Source organism: Kryptolebias marmoratus, linkage group LG5 (assembly GCF_001649575.2).
Source record: "Kryptolebias marmoratus isolate JLee-2015 linkage group LG5, ASM164957v2, whole genome shotgun sequence".
Lineage (NCBI taxonomy): Eukaryota > Metazoa > Chordata > Actinopteri > Cyprinodontiformes > Rivulidae > Kryptolebias > Kryptolebias marmoratus.
Window position 1 is genome coordinate 16,148,240 of NC_051434.1, and position 21,711 is coordinate 16,169,950.

Consider the following 21,711-nt stretch of genomic DNA (forward strand, 5'->3'; position numbering starts at 1 on the left):
ACACAATTCAAGACGGCTGCCACGGCTAATCAGCCTTAGGAAACACAAAAATGGCTACAACTCAGTCAATCTAACACACACACACACACGGGACTGAGTGGCAAGCCTCCAGCTGAATAAGAAGAATAACAGAACAGTCACCACCCGTGATTTTACACTGACACGAGGGAGAAATTTACTGGAATAAAAGCAGAGAAACGCTGCTGAAGACAGGACAAGTTATCAGCATTTTAGATCATTTCCCAGCAAATGACAGTCACTGAAACACCACAAAGAACAATGTGTCTATAACAAGACATCCAGGTGGCAGCTGTCCAAATGTTCAAGTCAAGGCTTTAAACCCAGTCAGCGGATGGTGTTGTGGTGGCTACGTTCAATTCTGACGGAAAGTCTGGCCATAACCAATGATTTATGAGCTGATAATGGTGTGAGATTATCAAAAACGTCTCCTGAGATGGGGTGCAAATGTTTGTCATCGTGACAGTGGAAGTTATTTCCCATTAGTCTTACTTGCACAGATAACAAGGTCAAAATATTACAGTAACCAGTTCAAATTTAGCATTTTTTATGAGAGTCCACTGACAGAACAGTCAGGTCCTTAAAGTGATCGCCGCCTCTTTCCTAAAGGCAGATTTCAGAAAGGTACACGAGGTTAAAGTCATTTACGAGCACCATAATTTGATGCGTCACTAAGAGTTGCCATATCAGCGTTTAGATCTCACCTATCTAACTAAAGTTCACTTTGTGACAACAGAATGAACTTTAAGCCTCAACCTTGAGCCACCTGCAGCATTATGTGTGACAATAAAGACAATAAACCTCCGCTTGCTTCATTTCCTCACTTGGCATATTATTGAATCTGTTTTAGCTAGCTGACACCGTTTCTTTTAAAGACAAACAGATAAAAGTGAGCAAAAATGAACCCTAATAAGTAAATATAGAAGCTAAAGAATATGAGACCCTGTCTAAAGTACTCCGGGTATTTTTTTAAAAATGGCAATTTTGCGCTGTTTTATCTGCTTGTCTACACACAAATGGAGTTTTTGATGAAATAAAAACAGATATTTTTGAAGACGCTTTCCAAAGTGGAGTTTTCTAAAACTCTGTGGCAAATCCGTGTAGACAGGAGATACAGTTTTCCAGAAACAGTGACGTAGCAGTGCACCCTCCGCTATCACTCTGTGCCCTAGAAACACAAACAACAATAGATTCATTTTAACAGGTGAATCTTTGTCTGTTTCACTTTATTCTGATCCGCCGTAAAACGCTGATTGTGGCTAATAACTGAAGAGGAAATGGTGAAAAGGGAACCCACCTAAAAACAGCTGCAATTGCTTTTGGAAAACCGTCATCCAAGCTTCTTTCTCTGTATCATGATATTTCGTTAATGTGGACATTCTCGCCACCTCGTGGTGCTGCATGGGTATATTAGCGTATCTGTTAGACAGAAAAAATTTAAATGAAGAAAACAACATTCCCGTAGTGTCGTGTAGTGGCGTAGATGGAGCCTAAATGTCTCGGTGGCTTTATACAGGAAAGAAATTACAAATAGTTTTTCCGTTGTAGAGGTGAAAATATGTTTAAAGTTTTGATGGCAGAAGCAGTATTTCATTTAACTTAGGTAGTGTTCTCATATACTTCTTTAACAGTGTTGAATCCTTAGCTGTTTTTGTTATGTCCCCTCCTATCCATCTCTAAGCAGTAGTTCAGTACTTCCTCGTATGCTTGGCGTATGCTCTTTATGTAGCTCCGTAAACAAATACTGAAAATATTTTAATGAAACTATTTTGAGGAATGTGGTAGACCTTTGGCAGGACAATATCATATCCGTTCCTGTTCGCCGTGAGTTGTTTTTATTTTGTTTTGTTTGTTTGATAGATAAAGACTACTTATTTACAGCTGATTGAAATGAGCTAATCTCCCATACAGATTAGCAGAACAACCTGCGTATGTAGCTGCCCTGACAAGACCTGCTCAGGTGTGCTAATGACTGATGATAACTCTACTTGTTGTTTTCCCCAGTGGTTACCCAGTATCGAGTCATTTCTTATCAATCCCTGTAAGAAATTTAGATTTGATTCCCAACTCTCTTTCCTACGTCTAACAGCCAACTGCAATTAGCGTCGCAATAAAGAAGATATATCTTTGTGCTGGTGGCTTTCTCCTAAATATTTGTATAATTTTCCTAATAGTTATTTAGTTCACACTTCTTTCATCACTCTTCAGCAGCCATGCATGCTTTTTTTTTATTGGCTAATAAAATTTGGGTCTTTATCGGGAGTTTGACACAATAAAGAGCTATAGTTGACGGTATTAAAGTGCCCTAATTAATATTCTGCAATTATTTTTTTAGTTTCTGTCACAGTTTTCAGATGGCTACTCCTCCCACAGCTTCAGAAATGTCAGACATAAAACCCATCAAAAATGTGCAGCTCAACTGGTAACTGGAACATTGTGCAGTATAGACAAAATCTACAAAAACATAACAGAAAATGGACAATAACAGGTTAACAAAAGAGAAATCCCAGACCTCTTTGAAGCTCTAAAGCTCAGACATGTTTCACAGTAAAACCATCGTTCAAAGTTTAAACGGGTCACCGGAAGTTGGGCTTTTTATGACCGAACTGGGATTTTGATGTCATTTACAATTTTTACACAATCACAGTTTATGTTTTTAGAAGGTTTTACCAGGAAATGCTCAACTTAGAGCGCGGTGATATCGAAACTTTCCAAAGGTTTTGCAAACGACCTGTTATTTCTTCTGCACAATGCACTGCAGATCAATAAAAATTTACCAGAAGGTTTTTGTCACTCACAGTTCAGCTATTTAGTTTTTATATGACAACCAACAGGTTTGTTTGTTGCTTAACTTCCAGTGTGCGTTTCTGTCTGCCTGAAGTCTGATAAAGAGTGGTGCTGTGTGCTCCCCCTCCTCCGTCTGCGCTCCAGTAAAGGTGGGAATCACCGTGACAACCAGTGTCTCTGCAGATTCTGTTGTCACTGACATTAAATTATACAGCAGGTTCTGCTTACTTTTATCATTTGATCATGGCTGACCACATAAATCCTGTGTAAATCTGAGCAGTTTTGTGAAGATTGGAACTTTTAGGCTAAATAAATAAATGAACAAAAGCTACTCCAGATTTTAGCGTTTTAAATCCTCCAAAATAAAGGGCAAACACCTGGAGTTTCAAAATAGAGATTATATACACACTTAGGTTAGAATATTACAAAAGTAAGTCACAAATTACTACTTGGCTGTACAGAAGAAACTTTTGGGCTGTAGCTGATTTGGGACTTTTCAAAGTTTCTTGAGGAATTTTCAAGTTTCTTATCTATTCCCTAACTTGGGACATAAATACCCTCACACCAGTGTTGTTAATCGACACTTTAAGAACTCACATAACTGTAGCTCGAATATGTTTCACTCACCCACTTGCATTTACAGGACAGGTTCCAGCTCCATCACAGGGCCAGCACAGAGATACAGGAGACCAATAACCTCAAACACACTCTCAACTAAGGCCAAATTAGAATTTCCAGTCAACCCAGCAAGCATGTTTTTTTGAAAACCACCATGTAGCTTGAATGGTTTTAAATAATCTGTTAAAACAAATATTATTGCATGAGGATCCAAATATGTCTGGATCTAGAGCAGTGATTCCCAACTATGTTTCTTGAGGAACACTATCCTGCATGTTTTAGGTGTTTCCCTGCTTTCACACACCTGATCTAAATGACTGGGTGATTAACAGGCTTCTGCGGAACTTGAAGACATGCTGAAGAGCAGAGAAACAACTAAAACACGCAGGATAGCGTTCCTCGAGGACCAGGGTTGGGAACCACTGACCATCAGCACGTGCTTATGTATCTGTGTAAACAATAAACATACTGTATATGATCATCATGGTCCTGGGACATAAAATCGAGAAACCCAAAGATCTAGTTGCTGAGTTCAACCCCTGTGACAAAATCTAAATGTACTGGTTACAAACCTAACATCTGTGGTCGCAACATTAACATGTGGTGTTATGGACATTTTGATGGATTTAGAGTGCTAACACGCCTCTCAGTAAATGAGAGGTGTGTATCTGGTTAATTATTGCAACCGAAGGAGAAACTGATAAGGTTTATACATACTCAATTGTTGATAATACTGGAAAGAAAAGCAATAAGGTGCATCTCACTTTAGTTTATTGCCTTTCTAGCAAACAAAGTGAGAAAAAAATGCACATTTCCAACAGTTTGGTGCTTTAAATTTGCAACAATATCTTAAATTCAACACATGATGCAATATAATATCGTTTTCTAATTTTATTTTCGACAATTGTGCCCCCAAATTAAAGACCTCTCATTTTTTGGTCAGATTTCCCATTGTTAAATGTCAATATTTAATTTTTGCAAACTGTTAAACAGCAAACTCATCACAGGGAAACCATAGGTGACAGCATCTTCTGTGATGCATTAACCATTATAAACGAGGTTGCGCCTTTTCTCGTTTCAACCTGCTGACGTTACATAATGTAAGACAGACAGTAATAAGCTACTGATTACTGCGGCTCAGCTGCCAGATGTTGCAGTAAAAAACTTCTGTGACCCTTTCCTGGACACAGAAGGGGTAGAGGACAAAGAGGGAGAGGAGGGTGAGACTCAGGGAGTTGGTAACAGAGGAGGTGACTCGGAAAACACGTAGCCGCTCAAAGGTTTGCAAAGAACTATTACAGTTTTCTCAACGGGAAACTCGGCGGCTACATTTGTAAATTCTGTGTCCAGTGAAAAACAAAAGAGAGCCACTATGAAACTGAAGCTACCAAACCCTGGACTGGATGACAGAATCCCTTCTCATGAAGACCTGGAAAAGATGGAGACGGAGGAGGCTGGGGACAGACCCCAGTGGGACAACAAAGCCCAGTATCTCCTCACCTGTGTGGGCTTCTGTGTGGGACTTGGTAACGTCTGGAGGTTCCCATACCTGTGTCAGAGCCATGGAGGAGGTATGCAAGGATGCCTGTACCAGATCTTAGCTTAATGTGTTCTTATTTCGTTTTCATGGGCAAGTTAAAACTTTCTTGCATTTTAAGATGAAACACTAGTCAAGTTTGGATGTTTTCCTCTGTGTAAAAAAATCTTAAATTGTAGCAAAGTGCGCAGACTGTCAGTATCATTTCACTCATAAAACTGATTTTCAAGTTTACAAAAAGAAGATTTATTTATTTAAAATATATTTAATCAACCAGAATCCTTCTAATTTCCATGCTTCAAATGTTCTCGCCTTGAAAAAGTGAATGTTGATGTATAAAGCAGATGTTATAGCTTGTAAAAGGTGCATTTTCACAGTTTACGAGCAGCTTTGTGGGAGCACTGCGTGTGTGTGTGCAACTGCAAATATTGACTTTTTGTTGTTAAAGAGCAGAAGAAAGAGAGTCAAGCTGCTTTGCAAACTCATTAAAAAGTGAATGTTTCGTTTCCAGGAGCGTTTATGATTCCGTTTCTTATCCTGTTGGTTCTGGAGGGAATCCCGCTGCTGCACTTAGAGTTTGCCATTGGCCAGCGCCTGAGGAAGGGCAGCTTGGGCGTGTGGAGATCAATCAACCCCTACCTGACCGGAATCGGTGTGTATTCAAAGAACCATGTGCTCCTTGATTGGGCTGTTTTTCCTGCATATTTGTTTATTTCTGGTTCTGCCTTTAGGGATGACAGTAAGTTAGTTGGCCTGTTGTACACATGATTTACAGAATATAAATAACCCTACAATCATACTGTAGCACAACCACAGCCACTTTTATTTCAAAATGATGCATCTTGTCAAATAATTCTTTTAAGAACTGCCTACATATAGGCTCATGTAAAACCTTATCATATTCCATGTAAAACATGGAAGTGATTTTTTTTAAGCACCAGTGCCTGTACAGTGTTGGATGGGTGGGTGGTGGTGGTGGTGGTGGGGAGTGAACTGTTGCTGTTTTTGACAAAAAACTGATTAGCTTCACATTTAAACCTTCACCCTAAGAATGCCCAATTTAGCACATTAGACCAAAGTGCCAAACGGGGTAAACATTATACTTCTTGATGATGCCATTGTGTGTGTGTTTTAACACATTTTTATCCACACTGTTGCAGGCATTGCATCCATGCTTGTGTCGTTTCTGGTTGGTTTGTACTACAATACCATTATGGCCTGGATCATGTGGTATCTCTTCAACTCCTTCCAAGATCCTCTGCCCTGGAGTCACTGTCCCCTCAATGCTAACAAAACTGGTAAGAAAATGGGAGGCACATTAAGCAAACCATTTGCCATTTTGGTTCTGATTTACCTGATCCCGAATTTCATCTGTCCTCTTAAGGGTTGGTGGAGGAGTGCGCACGAAGCTCCACTACTGACTACTTCTGGTACCGAGAAACTCTGAACACTTCAGAAGCTATTGACGAGTCTGGAGGTCTGCAGTGGTGGATGGTTCTGTCACTCATAGCTGCCTGGACTTTGCTGTACATCTGCTGCATCCGGGGCATTGAGACAACTGGCAAGGTATGAAAGTCATATCACATCTGAGAACTCCTCATGATACTGTATGTGAGTTTGTTCAAATATATGTGATTTACGTGCCAATCGTTCTTTTCTAAGGCTGTGTACATCACCTCCACTCTGCCGTATGTCGTCCTCACCATCTTCCTCATCAGGGGATTGACTCTCAAAGGCTCCACAGAAGGAATTAAGTTCCTCTTCACACCAGATGTAAGCATTGTTGCTGAATACCAGAGATGCCCCAGTATAAGTTTGGCCTTTTTATTTTATTTTATTTTTTGGAAAGTCTGTTTATTTGTTTTCTTGCTATGAAGTTGATGTTGCACATTCTAGTTTTCACTCCCATGTTATGATGCAGCTATTCCAGAAATGTAGTCTAGTTGCGCTAATAGTTTCTTCTCACAATACTGCAATCTCTAAGTATTCTAGAGATTTTAGAAAGGTGACGCCAGAATACAAATTTCTGCAGCTTTCCATCTAAAAGTCTTTTAAAGACTTTTAAAGATCAAGACAATGTATGATTGTTCCAGTTATTCTTACAAAGCATTTAGGTTGAGTGAGCATGCTGAAATGAGCTGTTTGCCCACACAAACTCTCTTATTGATATTTTTGCTACTTACGGTATTAGAATGAATACAAAGACAGTCACTGAGGAGCTTTAGCTACAATTCTTCACATGCTTTCAGTGTAGGATCTCACTGGGCTGCGACTGTTTACTAGAAATCTTTTGTTGCAGTCTCACTGAAGTCTGAGCAACCACCAAACCATGTGGTTGCACCAATTTCCTAAAATCACAGCCTATTTTCTGTACAAAACTCTATTGTAGGCCATGTAAACTATTTTGTTTAATGAGTTATCTATGACATAGCTAATATTGTTATTTTTGTCTTTCTTTAGTCCTTATGTATTTTATTTGCCTTGCTACCATAACTCCGAGCTGGAAAAGACATCACACCTGAGTTGACCTGGTTTTAGTTGCAGGTCGGGGAGCCCACGTGATTTACCCGTCACATGTGCTCAGAGGCTAGGGAGCTATTACTGTCAAGCTGATAACAGATTAGGCTATGTTTTGAGTTAAGTGTATGGGTGGTAGCCCTAATAACTGTGCAACAGATTAGAGTCATAGACTCTGATAAAAGTGCTAATAATAATCTAATGTGGCGGCTATCACCATTGGTCCGAGTTTTTCTGACATTCAGAGTTGGAAAACCAACTTCAAGCAACCCAATTGAATTTTCAGTTTAGGAATTTGGAAAATCTGACTTTAAATTTCAAACAGAACGCATCTTTGTGATAACTTCACAAAATGGCTAAAGTTTTAGAGATTAACACATATATATGGGTGATTGATAATAGATAATATTAATACATCAGATTTACTGTATGCTGATGAGTTTGTAGTGGAGATACAATTGTCCCCTTTAACATCATGCTTCCAGAATGCCTTTAAAAGAAGTAATAATCTTATTTAACAAAGACCTAAGTGTATTTTCAGAAATGCCTGTAATCTGAACATAAAGAGTGCTAAGGTTAGTGGAAGCATGAGATAACTGCCACGTGAGAACAAAAGTAAAACATTTATAAAGGTGTCTGCTATAAACCTTTGCCACTATACTGATAAAATCTGAGTGAGAGTTACAAATAGAGTTTATGTCCTTACTTATTATTAAAAATGAACGCACCTAGGGTCATTTAGTAAGCCTAAACACAAAAAGCTTTAGATCTAATTCTGTCTGTTGTCTTTGTGTCTCCTGGACAGTTGAAGATAAAATAAAACACAGGTACAATCCCGGTGTAACCTACCGATAGTAATGACAGATGACAGATGACAGTGTTTACTGTCACAACATTCAGCAGAAAGGAAAGATCAGCTTTACTAAGAAGTTTAATTAATTTCTTCCAGGTAAATGAATTAATGAATCCATCAACCTGGTTGGATGCAGGAGCTCAGGTGTTCTACTCTTTCTCCGTGGCGTTTGGAGGTCTCATCTCCTTCTCCAGCTACAACTCTGTTCAGTGAGTAAACATCTTAGCTCCACAATCGTAGAGGGTCTCTGAGCTGTAGCCCACATCACCAAATATCTGTTTAAATCGTTCTTTCAGTAACAACTGTGAGCAGGACGCTGTTATCATCTCCATCATCAATGGCTGCACCTCTGTGTACTCTGCAACAGTTATCTACTCAATTATTGGCTTCAGAGCCACTCAGAATTTTGATGACTGCATGGGAGAGTGAGTTTTAGATTTTAAAGCAAAATTTCACTGCATAGGACCAGATTTAAGCTAACTGATTTTTTTTTCTTACAGCAATATCTTAAAATTGATGAATGCTTTTAACTACCCTGAAAACAACATCACACAGAGCAACTACAACCAGGTTCTGACCCACCTGAACCAAACAAGCCCAGATGTTATCCAAGGATTGAATTTACAGACCTGTGACATGCAGTTCTTTTTGAGTCAGGTCAGTAAAATGTTTTACTTTTTTTCTTCTTTTTTTACAAAGAAAAATCCCTATCATAGAGTCATCGTCTGAAATGTGTGGTCTGTTCTTCAGGGTGTGGAGGGAACAGGGCTGGCCTTCATTGTGTTCACAGAAGCCATCATCAAGATGCCAGTTTCTCCTCTCTGGGCCGTCCTCTTCTTCATCATGCTCTTCTGTCTCGGCCTCTCAACTATGTTTGGGAGCATCGAGGGAGTCGTTGTTCCTTTACAAGATCTTAGACTGCTGCCCAGGACCTGGCCCAAAGAAGTCTTTAGTGGTACTTTTTCTTTTGCTTTTGATTGATTCAGATATTATCCACATCAGAATTTGGGAAGAGATCGTAACCACTTGTTTGTTTTGTGTTTTCAGGTCTCACATGCATAGTTTCTCTTGCTCTTGGGCTCATATTTGCTCTACGCTCTGGAAACTACTGGCTGGCTCTTTTTGACAACTTTGCAGGGTCTATTCCCCTTCTGGTCATTGGATTCTGTGAAATGATTGCAGTCATCTACATCTATGGTGTAGATAGGTGAGTCACTTGGAGGCTACAGATTTTGGAAACAGTATTTTGTACAACTAATCACGAAGCCTTCAGTATTACCGATCTTCAAGAACAACCTAGTTTTTTCAGTTTTATTGTAAAAAGCACAAAAAGCAGCTCATACCTCCTTTAAATGTGGTCTGAGTGATTTGATTTGGGTCCTCGTTTACACTACCTCAAATAGTGTTTATGTTAGAAATGCTGTCCACATTATTCTAACAAAAATACTTTTACTCATGTGGCGCCACTAAGTGGGAAGAACGTCCACATTGGTGTCATCAAGAAAAAGAACCTGCTTTGCTTAGCCAAGGTTTATGTTCCCAAAAAAGTTGGAACTCATTTTTAAATCCATTTACAGTTTCCTCTCAGTTATTAACTATTTCAGCACACAATTGAAGTTAAACAATGACAAGATCAAGATAAAATGAGAAAGAGACCAGAAAAACCAGTAAAATCTGGCTCCATTGTTGTTTTGGTTTCCAGGAAACAAAGTGATAGTGAGCAGGCACAAAACTGTGGTGACATGGTTTCTGAAAATCTCTGTATTTTGAATCCACTTGGAAACACCAAAAAGGGTTTTAGGTCTTCGTCTTTCTCACCCCAAATTCTGTTTAGCAAACGCATCTCCATTCTTAAAAATATGCAGTGTGGTGTAGACAGGGACTCTGTGGTTCATCAAATGTTCTGAACATTTTGGATAAAGAAGGGCAATATGAGCAACAGTTTCTATCATGCACAGATAATCAAGTTCTTGAATCCTTTGTGAAATATGCAGCAGAGCTAGCAGCTTAAAGTGCTAAAAACTAGTGGTCGGCCATGGATGTTTATAATGTCATAAGTCACAGGTTTAATTTCACTGAGTTCATAAGCTGTTATGTACCCACCTAAATTACAAAGATAACAAATTTTACATTTTGCCCTTTTCATAGGACGTCTTAATTTGTTTGGAATTAAATGTGACTAAAGATGGATTTTTAAACTGAGCAGAAATCTTCATATTATCATAAAAGTGGGGACAAGTACCAGCGAGTCCTGGATTCTGCTGTTCATTGAGGCACACAGCAAATCTTCAAAGACTTTAAACAAAGCAGGAAATCTCCCATTATCATATCCTGACCTTGGAGTAGAGATAAGCTGTTGGAGTCATCACAAGAGAGATAAAGAAGTACAGAATGTGTCTTGTGGTGCAGAGAGGCAGTGAACAGAATGTGAAGTTTGTTCTGTTGTTTCAGAAATTAAATAATGTTGTTTATGAAGGCAATAACATGGATTTAATAACTATCTACAACCAACACTGTAGTTATGCTGCTAATGTGCAGAATTTCCAAAATATCCCATTATGATATCTTTATATATTAATTGTGTTCACTGTTGGTTTTGTGACTGGTCAAACTACAAGGCCGTTTCTTCTACACTCAGCTCATTACATCTCCTTCTTATTGCTTTGGACCAGGTTTAACGACGACATTAAGTTTATGATTGGCCACAAACCCAACATCTTCTGGCAGGCGACATGGAGAGTGATCAGCCCTCTCATCATGGTCTTCATCTTGATCTTCTACTTCATTACCCAAGTCACAAAGAAATTCACCTATCTGGTCTGGGACATGGAGTCGGTGAGTGTGGCATTCATAACCCTAAAATGTTTTGACATTTAGGCGCCGAAGAGATATTCACCCCGGCTCCTTTCTTTTATCAATTAGAAGTGGGTTTGGGTTTCTAATACTTGCTGTGTTGAAGTGAATTCTGAATGTCTTCTTTATATCCTGATTGTAGGCAACCTTCCCCACCCTGGATGAGCGCCCCTACCCCTCCTGGATTTATGTCATCATCTTCATCCTGGCTGGAGTTCCCTGTTTAACCATACCCCTGTTTGCCCTCTTCAAATTCCTAAAGAACGCATGCTGCAAGAAGGAGAAATACAGTGACGGCTCATTGGACACTATCTCTGCCAAAATACAAATGAATGAAAAGATGAAGTTTTAAATACATTTTGCTTTCTATGATTATTTAATGTGACTGGACTTGTTATAATTTAAGCTTTTTCTTTTTCTTTTGCTGGGTGGTGATAAAAGAAAACTCCAGTAGCCACTGACTTTTAAAGGCAGAAGTCAGTTTTGGGGTGTTTTCAGTGAAAGTTTCTGAAATACAGAACAATAAAACAACACCCTTGCTATTGTGATATTCCTTCTTACCCATTGTAGAAAGCTCCTTTAAATGGCCTCAGTTTGGACAAATTGAAATTTTTACTGGACTGATGAGCTAATGGCTAATGGGAGCGTGGCCAAGACTAGAGTGGATCGCTGCTGTCCTGAAACAACTCCAGTCTAAAAACTTTATGGAGTTCATGTGAACCCGATTTCATAAACCTTTCCATTGCCATTAGTTTTGACTTACATGGTTGTTTACATAGATTTCTATGGTTATTAGCAAGCACAGATGGTATCAGCAGCAGCTAGATGTAGCACTTCTGGTGCAGCCGGTGCTGGAATATTACCATACTTCTGCCAGAATAACAGTGACAAAACTGACAGCAGCATAAAGGTTTATAAAAAAGCATTTGACAGTGTTAGACTGTATAAAAAAAAAACTATTATCTTTTCTTTTTTTTACATCAAACTGTTCCAACAGTGCCTGTAAATGTGAACCATAATGTAGAGAAAAAAACTATTGGCCTGTGAAGAATAGTAAGCTTATTTAAGATATACCTGTTTTCATTCTTTCTTTGGTTAAAATTATTATCCAGTCACACCTCTGTGCTCCATCACAAAGTGAAACTCCAAGAAGTCTGTGTGTTTATAAGCTGGGCTAAGCCTGAAAGCTACATATTAACATAAACTACCCAATCAGAGCGGTGACCTCCATGTTCTGAGAGCTACAGTACATTCACTGTTTCTGTTAACGGAGTTCAATGGTTTTAAGTAGATTTGATGGATTGCTGCCTATTGAACAAGTGATAGCTCAACACCAAATTATGTAACTTGACTGTATTTTCTTACGTTTTAATTCACATTTATTTACAGTGTTATTTTCAGTCCAATATTTAATTTACAGAGTTATCATATCTTTTTAACTAAGGTATGACAATTTATGAGACTCCAAGTTTTTAGCTGACAGTTTGTGATCTTCAATTACATGTTGGAGTTGACTCAGGTTAACCTTTGGGCATTCACATTAAATGACGATGTTAAGTTTTGAAAATCCCATTAAAAACTGCCAGGCAGTCGGGATGATGACGAATACAGTCCGCAAAAGAAACCGGAGAAGTGTCCTTAAAGAGTTTACGCTGTAGAAAGAGTAGGCAGTTTTGTGGAAGCAGTATATGTGTAATACGTATGTTTTCTGTGAAGAGTACAAAGTACCACTACATAACTTCACAGTTAAACTTCTCATAGCTGGTTTTATTGTACTACGGATAACAGCAGACTTTTTCAGTCTATCGTTATGTCTCTACGTATTACAGATGGAGGAGGAATCAGCTGTGAACTTTGTTAGTTTGCAGCTCGGGCACAGAGAAAATGGTCTGTGTGGTTAATATTACGATGAAGATGAACACACTTGTATTTTTTACTCCTGTGTATATGTGACTCATTTCTTATAGGAAGTCACGTAGTGAGTGTTTAGTGACCTAAACAAAGTGGAGTTATCTCATTAAAAACAAATATTTGGCGCTCCTGTCTTATTTTTTTCCGAGCTTCTTTGAGTGACTACACCCCAATTTACCACTTTAGTGCAATGACGCAAAAAATTTCTCATCACTAACATCCTCTCTGCACCTTTAAAATTCTGGACAATTTGCTGCTCATCCTATATTACATCGGTGAAGATGACCCCGGAAGTCAAAATTCCTTCTTGAAGAGACAGAGATTGCTGACCAACCCTGATCTGAAAGTCCAAAAAGGCTGCCTTTCTCATAAACCGTGGTGATAGTGGCAGTAATAAACTTCTTTTTTCTCACATGTCTGATTGTTTCTCATGAAATCTGCGGCACACATAGTTCTGTACTGCATCCATCAGGAAACATGTTGCTGCCGTGTTTGACTCCATGCTGGCAAAATGAGTCACAATGACAAATATTTCAATATCGAGTTATTATTATTTTCAAATTCTCCATCTCAAACGCTTCAAAATGAGACACAGTTTGTTTAAAATCAATTACTTGTCAACAAATGGGTTTAGTTTGTGAGAGTGCCAGTTGGACAACTTGATTTTTATTGGTCTAGAATGGAACCAATACTGGTCAATGGGAATTCCAGCCTTTTATTTAAAAAGAGGAACACCTAAGCTTCACAATGATACCGAACATATTAATAAGATATTACTGTTAGAAAACTGTGATTTAAAGGTAGATTAGGAAGATTATATGCTATTTTTGTTACTGGGATTGCTGGATTTTTATGTAAATATCAACTATGGCAAAAACCTAAGTTTTCATGTTTTTTGCACTGCAGCCTGTAGTCGTTCTGACTCATTTTCCAGCACTGGTCACATATATTGATAACTAGACACAGGCAGGTAATGCAGAAGTTGAAGCCAAAACTGCACAAGCGCCCCCTGTAGGCTGGCTGCAGTAGAAGTTTAAGAGCATGTGGACGTATGGGACATCTGCCGTTTTACATGCTTATAATGATAAGACAATGATTCTATGTCAAGGTGTGACTTTCAGCCCCCCATCCCCATTACACAAACTCTGGTTTTAAAAACACAATGTGCTAGTGCCTGTAAACCAGATATTATGGCTTCAGTTTTGAACAATAATAGGAGGCAGAGATGTTTCGCCCATTGTTTTTTTAGGTCAACAGGCTGTTATCACTGCAAAAGCATGACTCTTAATATAATCTTAAACAAAGAACTAAATTATACAAAGATACAACGAAATGATCGCCGTACTTTTCAAAACATTAATTGGCAACACACATTATGTTTTCATAAATTCAATTTAAATCGTCATTTTTACTTTTAGCAAACTTTTTAATCATTTGTAATTAATAAAAGATTACAACACAGACACAGTCTTGAGGAGATACAGATAATTCCCTGGTTAATCTGTTGCATGGACCAAAGTACTAAAAGATCATAAATTTGATTGGCGAAGGCTTTACATGTGGATGTTCACATGTGTGCACACGAACTCCTCACTGTAGTTAGGCAGTAGCTGACACTACATCTATCCTTGAGCGTGCATGTTGTCGCCATGAGGCTGGTGTTTCCTAACCCGGGACTGGAGCTTCGGATCCCCGACTATGAAGAACTGGAGAGAAAAGAAAAGGAGGAGGCAGGAGAGAGGCCTCAGTGGGACAACAAAGCCCAGTACATACTAACCTGTGTAGGCTTCTGCATTGGTCTTGGTAATGTGTGGCGATTCCCGTACTTGTGTCAAAGTCACGGAGGAGGTAAGCTGAGACAGACATAAAATAGTAGATTCCTAATGCAAATATGTGGTCACAATAATGCATTCTTGCAGAAATTTAAAGCAGATTTAATGTGCTTCAGTCTCTGAAATGTTTGAAAATGTCCAAAAAAAATGTCAAAGAAGTTAAATACATCACTCATTCATTGCTTCAAGAAGCAGTTTATAAATGTACCATCCAGTCAGATTAATGATTCTCAAGAGTACTAGTTTTGGTGAGGTAATCACTAACCTTCGCCTGGGTTTATGACACACAGACTCTGAGTTCAGCTCTATTTCGCTTTTAGTCCAAGTAAAATTTGCATTTCTTTGAGGCTTTAAATGGATTTATGTTAAATGGGTGATTGGTTTAGCCGGCTGCGCAATGAGCCAAAGGGAGCACACCTTTGAAAACTGTTTCAAAGGCTTGTTTTCGAGATATAATCCATTGTATTTCTGTGACTTTTTAACCAGAGAATTGAAGTCCAGACCAATTGAAGCTATAATAATAGCCTGTGTTTTTAATGTGACTTTACTCTGTAATATACTGAAGAAAACCAAACATCAGATTTTGTTTTTATCAAGCAAAACCTCACTATGCAATAAAACCTTTATGGCTATCTTTATTTATAACCATAGCCATAATCATTTCCTAATACTGTTGTGCTGAACTATCTTTATTGTTGTTAATGACTGACTGCTGGTAATTACTGGTATCACACATGTTCTTTTTTTAAACATTAGCATGCCATATTCCAACCCTGTCTTCCTTCCAAGCTGTATTGAGTTTTCCCAGTGCCAGTGTGACCAGAATATAAATCCTTACAACAAATACAACTCCAGAAAGTTCCTGATCTAATGGATTCAGTGCCTCTTTGGATCACAAGGTCTGGCCCAAGTCACCAAAAAAGTTCACATGGATGGCAGTAACACAATGATGTCTTTATCTGGAGGCTGATATTAACAACATTATTCTTTTAAGTTTTATTGGACCTAATTTACAGCATTGAAACTTTAATCTGATAAAAGCAAGTATGCCCTTACATCCAGTGAGGTAAATGAAAGATCCAGCCTTATATCAAAATTTTGTTGTTGCTTTTTTCCCCATAGTATAGGAGAGATCCCTAACTTTTGAAGAGATTTTTTTTTTTTTTTCGTTTGTGTTAGCCTACATCTGCATCATGTGGCTGTCTGGATTCTTCCTTCCTGTCATAGATAGGTACAATCTAAAATCCAACAAACAGAAAGGGCTAAAAGGTTTGTTACAGCTTTGTGACTGAAAGATTTTACAGTGATTTAAACAAATTCTCCTTTATTGACTTTACATGGTTTCTCTGCCTGATTATGCTTCACACACTAGTTCACATGTTTCACACAGACCATTACTGGTAATGGACACCAGATTGGCTCAGTCTTTGGATTTAGGAAGCTGATTTCATTGACCTCAGTATTTTCCTTGCAGTAGATAGCGGTCAGAGCAATCTCAGTTTGGTGAATAAGAACAAAGGCAAGCTAATTACTACTCTAAGTGTGAGCCATTCAAAAGTATATTTCCATTAACTAAAACAACCCAAACTTAAAACTAAACTAAACACAGTGTGGATTTTTTTTTTACTCTCAGACAAATGTTTTTTGATTCTTGGTATTCTCTCAACCAAGCTAAGTTAATTGTGTGCACTGGTTGTTGAGAAGATCCTACCAGTGATCAGCCTGAGAGCACCAGGACTTGTTCTGTCTCTCTAATCAGCACTTCCTTCTTTATGTTATATGGTTCTAATGACTCAATTGTCTATGACTGAATGGGAATGAAAGCAGGAAAACCAAAAGTCCCTGCAAATTTGGGGCTGAATATATTCTCTTTGCAACATGCATGTTGCTCAGTTCATGCAATAGAGACAGGGTGTAAAAATACATTATTTAGCATTTAGTCAAACTTGTCAAAGTTGTTTTAGATAATGTAAATTCACCATTGAATAGGCCACGCAATGGTTGTTCAAGGAGAATTTATCTGTGATTCTCCAAATCCTAATTGTTCTGACCAATGTTTACTGCAGGTACAAACTACTCATAACTTTCCAAATAACCACTTCGTAAACCATTTATTTGGAAATCCTCTGAGACAAGATACTTTCCTTATCTTTTACAACAGCAAGTCAATAGAGATAGAGACTTTTCTCTTTTGTTGAGATTCAGACTGGATAAAAGGTGGGAAGTTATGCCACTTTAGTAATTCATTTTCTTACTTTTTTGAAAGTTTGAATCTAGAAATAAAGTCACAGCCTACTGGTACACTTTGCAGGTGCCTTTTTGATTCCTTACCTGATCTTATTGGTGCTGGAAGGAATGCCTCTCCTGCTGCTGGAGTTTGGCATCGGCCAACGTCTCAGGAAAGGCAGCGTGGGAGTCTGGAGGGCCATCAACCCCTATCTGACTGGTATAGGTGAGCAAAACAGTCATATTAGTATCCTGCTTTCTGTGAGTGTAATCTCACATTTCATCAATGCTGTCACTAAGGTATCGCCTCCATGCTGGTGTCCTTTTTGGTTGGATTATATTACAACACATTGATAGCCTGGATCTTGTGGTATCTCCTCAACTCCTTCCAAGACCCTTTGCCATGGAGTCAGTGCCCTCTTAATGAAAACAAAACAGGTACGTATTTCCATATTTCAATGTCCACAATGCTACCAGAGTACTTAAATAGCATTATTGATTATATATGTTGTTTTTTTTTCCTCGTTCAGAATTTGTTCCAGAGTGTCAAAGGAGCTCTACTGTGGATTATTTCTTTTACAGAGTGACTCTGAATAGCTCTGCCTCCATAGCAGAGTCTGGAGGGATCCATTGGCCTATAGTGGTGTGTCTACTTGCAGCCTGGACAATTGTTGCTATCTGCTGCATTAGAGGAATCAGCACTTCGGGCAAGGTTTGTATAACTTGCTTTGTTTTTAATCTTTGAGTTAGTAGGGAACAAAATCCATAATATTGTTTCAGAAGAAGGATGTTGCACATCAAAGATAAGAAAATTGGACATTTTTTGTTGTAAATGATTGACTTGACAATGAGGACTATTTTCTTGGAATGCTGTGTAGTCTGAACTGTGTAAGGAAGTAAAAGATTAGCTATTTCAATCCAATAAATTTGGAAAATAGTAGGAAGGGGTGATGTTTTTTAAATTGTAATCCTTTTAGTTTATATTGCACATGGACAATTTTCAATAGATGTAAAAAGAAAGTCAGGCCAAGTCCACTGTAGTTTTGTATGTTAATAACTCTTGTAACCAATTATTTTACTGTTTTGTTGTGATTTCAGGCAGTTTATGTCACAGCCATCCTTCCTTACATAGTGCTGGCCATCTTCCTTATCCGAGGACTGACCCTGAAAGGTGCCCTGAGTGGAATAAAGTTTCTGTTCACACCAGATGTGTGTTTCAAATTGCTTTATCAAAAAAAAATCAATCAATAGATGTCATAATACAAATCCCACATCACTCTGTTCTCTTTGTGGCCCTCCTGCAGGTGAATGAGTTGACTAAACCAACAACTTGGCTGGACGCTGGTGCCCAGGTCTTTTATGCTTTCGGTTTGGCGTGGGGAGGCCTGATCTCCTTCTCGAGCTACAACCCTGTTCAGTAGGTGTTTCGTTGATGTGTAATTTTGCTTTGCTGGCTTTCACAGAAAATAAAGTGCGTTAGTGAACTGGATTTTTTTTTCTTTTCTCAGCAACAACTGTGTTCAAGATGCTGTGATCCTGTCGGTTGTAACTGGCCTCACCTCAGTCTATGCTGCCACAGTGACCTACACCATTATTGGCTTCAGAGCCACCGAGAAATATGACACCTGCTTCAGTGAGTGAGTACAGTTTATTTCAAACTGTTGCAAATTGTCACACTATAAATTTCGGCTTCACACAGGTTCATAGACTTTCTGAATGCCATCATTCTTCTGTGTGGAAACAAAAGAGCTGTCTTGTATACACACACGTTTGAAAAATATTATAACAGCAATTTTGATGAGTGAAAAGTGGGTGAAAATAAGTTTCTAGACATACGTTCTGAGAACCAATCTTTTTTGAAAGACTCGTTTGGTCAAATCAGCCTGTCTAAACAAAAGTCCAACTTTGAATGCTATTGTTTTAGCTAAATTTTCCCTGGGTTAAGCAAACAGACATCTCCTTTTGGACACATTAGTCTAGCTAGTTCAATTATATATATTTTTTTTGTGTGCTAAAAAGAGAAATAACTGTTTCATCTGAAATAGCCATTAGAAAGATTTCCATTGGGTAATCAGAACTGTATTATGTTGATCTACTAACACACAAAATAAAGCTGTCATTTGACATCATTAAAATAGTCTAAAAGTCTTAATTTGATACATTGATTTATCTTCAGCAACATCATGAAATTACTGAATACATTTGATCTTCCTGAGGGCAATATCACCACGAGCAACTACGATGCAGCCTTTAATCATCTGAACACGTCCCATCCCGACATTGTTCTTGGACTGGACGTCCGAACCTGTGACATGGACAAACTTCTCAGTGAGGTGACTTGTTATGAAAGTCTATCAGAATTCCTTTTTGTTTCCCCCTCTAATCTGTAGTCTGCTTGTTTGTTCAGGGAGTGGAGGGAACCGGTCTGGCTTTCATCGTCTTCACCGAGGCCATCACCAAGATGCCCGGCTCCCCGATCTGGTCTGTCCTCCTTTTTGTCATGCTTCTCTGCCTGGGTCTCTCAAGTCTGTTCGGCAACATAGAAGGAGTGGTGGTCCCACTGAAAGACTTGAAAATATTCCCTAAAAAGTGGCCCCATGAAGTACTCACTGGTATTCTGATTTTCACCTTTTAGTCAAACGTGTTTAGCATATCTCTCTTGATTGGGTTTTAACACATCTCTCTTGTTGGTTTGTGTGCCTGTTTCAGGGCTAACTTGTTTGGTGTCTTTCATCATCTGCCTGCTCTTTGCGCAGCAGTCAGGACTTTATTGGGTGTCATTTTTTGATACCTTTGCTGGATCGGTTCCTCTACTAACCATTGGGTTGTTTGAGATGATAGCTGTTGTTTACATCTACGGCATTGACAGGTTAGTGATCGATTAAAAGTATCCAAAACAACACATTGTCTTTGAGCTCTTGTAGTTATACCAGTAATCGCCTAACACATTATATCTTATGCTCTCTTGTGTGGCAGATTTAATAAGGACATAGAGTTTATGACTGGACGTAAGCCATCCATTTTCTGGCAGGTTACATGGAGGGCCGTCAGTCCTCTTATTGTCTTGATCATCTTAGTTTTCTACTTGGTGACTCAGGTTCAGAAGACGCTCACCTATTTAGTCTGGGATCCCAACTCTGTAAGATCACAAATCATGAATCGTCTGCTTTTTCCTTTATCTAATACTAAATTGTCTTTGTTGTAATCATCAACATTTCACCACAACATTGCAAATACACTAATCATACAGTTTTATGGTTACAGGAGGTGTTTCCAGCTCTGGCGTCAGTAAAGTACCCTGCATGGATCACTGCGGTCATCTTTCTTTTGGCTGGAGTTCCCAGTTTGGCGATGCCCCTTTATGCACTTCATAGACTGGCCTTTGTTTTGTGCAGAAGAATACTTTCAAAATAATACAAAAAAGAAAGGATTCACATGTATTGAACTTTGTTAAATGTTTTCTAGCACAGTTCAGTGCACGATTACTGGACATACTGCATTAAAACCAATTTGAGTTTGTTCTATTTAATTTTTTTGTGTATCTAAGTGTAAAATAGATCCCTAAAGAAAAAGTACCTACAGAATTTTTTTTTATGTTCTTCAATAAATAACTGATATCTCTATCAATTTCTTTTTTCTGACTCAATATTTATTTAATATATATCTATATATATATATTTATTTAGGACCAAAAGGGCCATAGGAATTCCTTCAAGGAATACTAGGCCTTTAATTTCTTTATGCTATTTCTTTGCACAGGGGAATATTATTTTCCAAACAGGATGTGCAGGCATGCCTCAAAAACATGATACAGATGTCTTACTCAGAATCATGCATTTGATAAGTCCGTTTTTTCAGACTTTAGAATCAAATAAGTAAAGATTGTAACTTAACAAGCTTTAGTATCAATGTCTGCTACAATGAAACTTTGTTTGCAGCACTTCCTGTGCAAGCTACAGTGGATGCAAGGGGAGTGGTTTGTTGTTTCTCCAGCAGACTCTTAACAGCTCTGGGGAAGAAACTGTGTTTGAGTCTGATGGTCTGGGCTTCCTTGGTTCTGAGCCTGCCGAAGAGGAAGCTTGTCAATAGGGAGTATCCTGGCTGGGTGGGGTCACTGCAGATCTTCGTGGCCCGCCGGAGGAGGCGGCTCAAGTAGATCTCGCCCAGGCGTGGCAATGGGGAGCTGACAGCCCACTGAGCCGTTTTAATGACTTGCTACAGCTTTTATATTTCTGCTGCGGTGCAGCTGGCGTTCCACACCATTCACTCGTATGTCAGGACACTCTATTATGCAGCAGTAAAAGTTCTTCAGAAGAGGTGGGAGAAGTTTATTCCTCCTCAACATTCTGAGAAAGTAGAGATGCTGCTGGGCTTTTTTGATGATGTGGGTGGTGTTCATTGTTCAGCCCAGGTCCTCTGAGATGTGAAGTTGGAAGAACTAGAAGTCTGTAACTTCGTTCCACCGCCTTTCCCTTGATCTGCAGTTCTGTGTGTATCGTGGTCCTCAACTAGCGAAAACCAAAGATGATTTTTTGGTTTTCCTGGTGTTGAGGATGCTA

At 38.7% G+C, this 21,711-nt stretch overlaps 2 protein-coding genes and 1 long non-coding RNA gene across 3 annotated transcripts; 2 read left to right on the forward strand and 1 right to left on the reverse strand.

Annotated features, from left to right (window-relative positions):
• Positions 1–249: 249 nt before the first annotated feature.
• On the reverse strand, positions 250–3,652 carry LOC112450674. Its single transcript, XR_003039355.2, has 3 exons — positions 3,433–3,652; positions 1,316–1,437; positions 250–1,186 (listed from the first exon to the last, which is right to left on the reverse strand). It is a non-coding gene; the product is annotated as an uncharacterized LOC112450674 (long non-coding RNA).
• A 928-nt stretch (positions 3,653–4,580) lies between these two features.
• On the forward strand, positions 4,581–13,220 carry LOC108238756 (sodium-dependent neutral amino acid transporter B(0)AT1). The gene is made up of 13 exons (XM_017421046.3): positions 4,581–4,703; positions 4,774–4,994; positions 5,472–5,612; positions 6,121–6,258; positions 6,345–6,526; positions 6,623–6,733; positions 8,427–8,539; positions 8,627–8,755; positions 8,831–8,987; positions 9,081–9,285; positions 9,378–9,537; positions 11,003–11,165; positions 11,326–13,220. The coding sequence occupies exons 2-13, from the start codon at positions 4,796–4,798 to the stop codon at positions 11,533–11,535; spliced, it is 1,908 nt and encodes a 635-aa protein (XP_017276535.1). The 5' UTR covers positions 4,581–4,703; positions 4,774–4,795; the 3' UTR covers positions 11,536–13,220.
• Positions 13,221–14,728: 1,508 nt separating this feature from the next.
• Positions 14,729–20,751, forward strand: LOC108238697 (sodium-dependent neutral amino acid transporter B(0)AT1-like). Its single transcript, XM_017420959.3, has 12 exons — positions 14,729–14,942; positions 17,238–17,378; positions 17,453–17,590; positions 17,683–17,864; positions 18,251–18,361; positions 18,457–18,569; positions 18,661–18,789; positions 19,329–19,485; positions 19,560–19,764; positions 19,862–20,021; positions 20,129–20,291; positions 20,417–20,751. Exons 1-12 carry the CDS (start codon positions 14,744–14,746, stop codon positions 20,564–20,566), a joined length of 1,848 nt encoding a protein of 615 aa, XP_017276448.1. The 5' UTR covers positions 14,729–14,743; the 3' UTR covers positions 20,567–20,751.
• Positions 20,752–21,711: the final 960 nt, after the last annotated feature.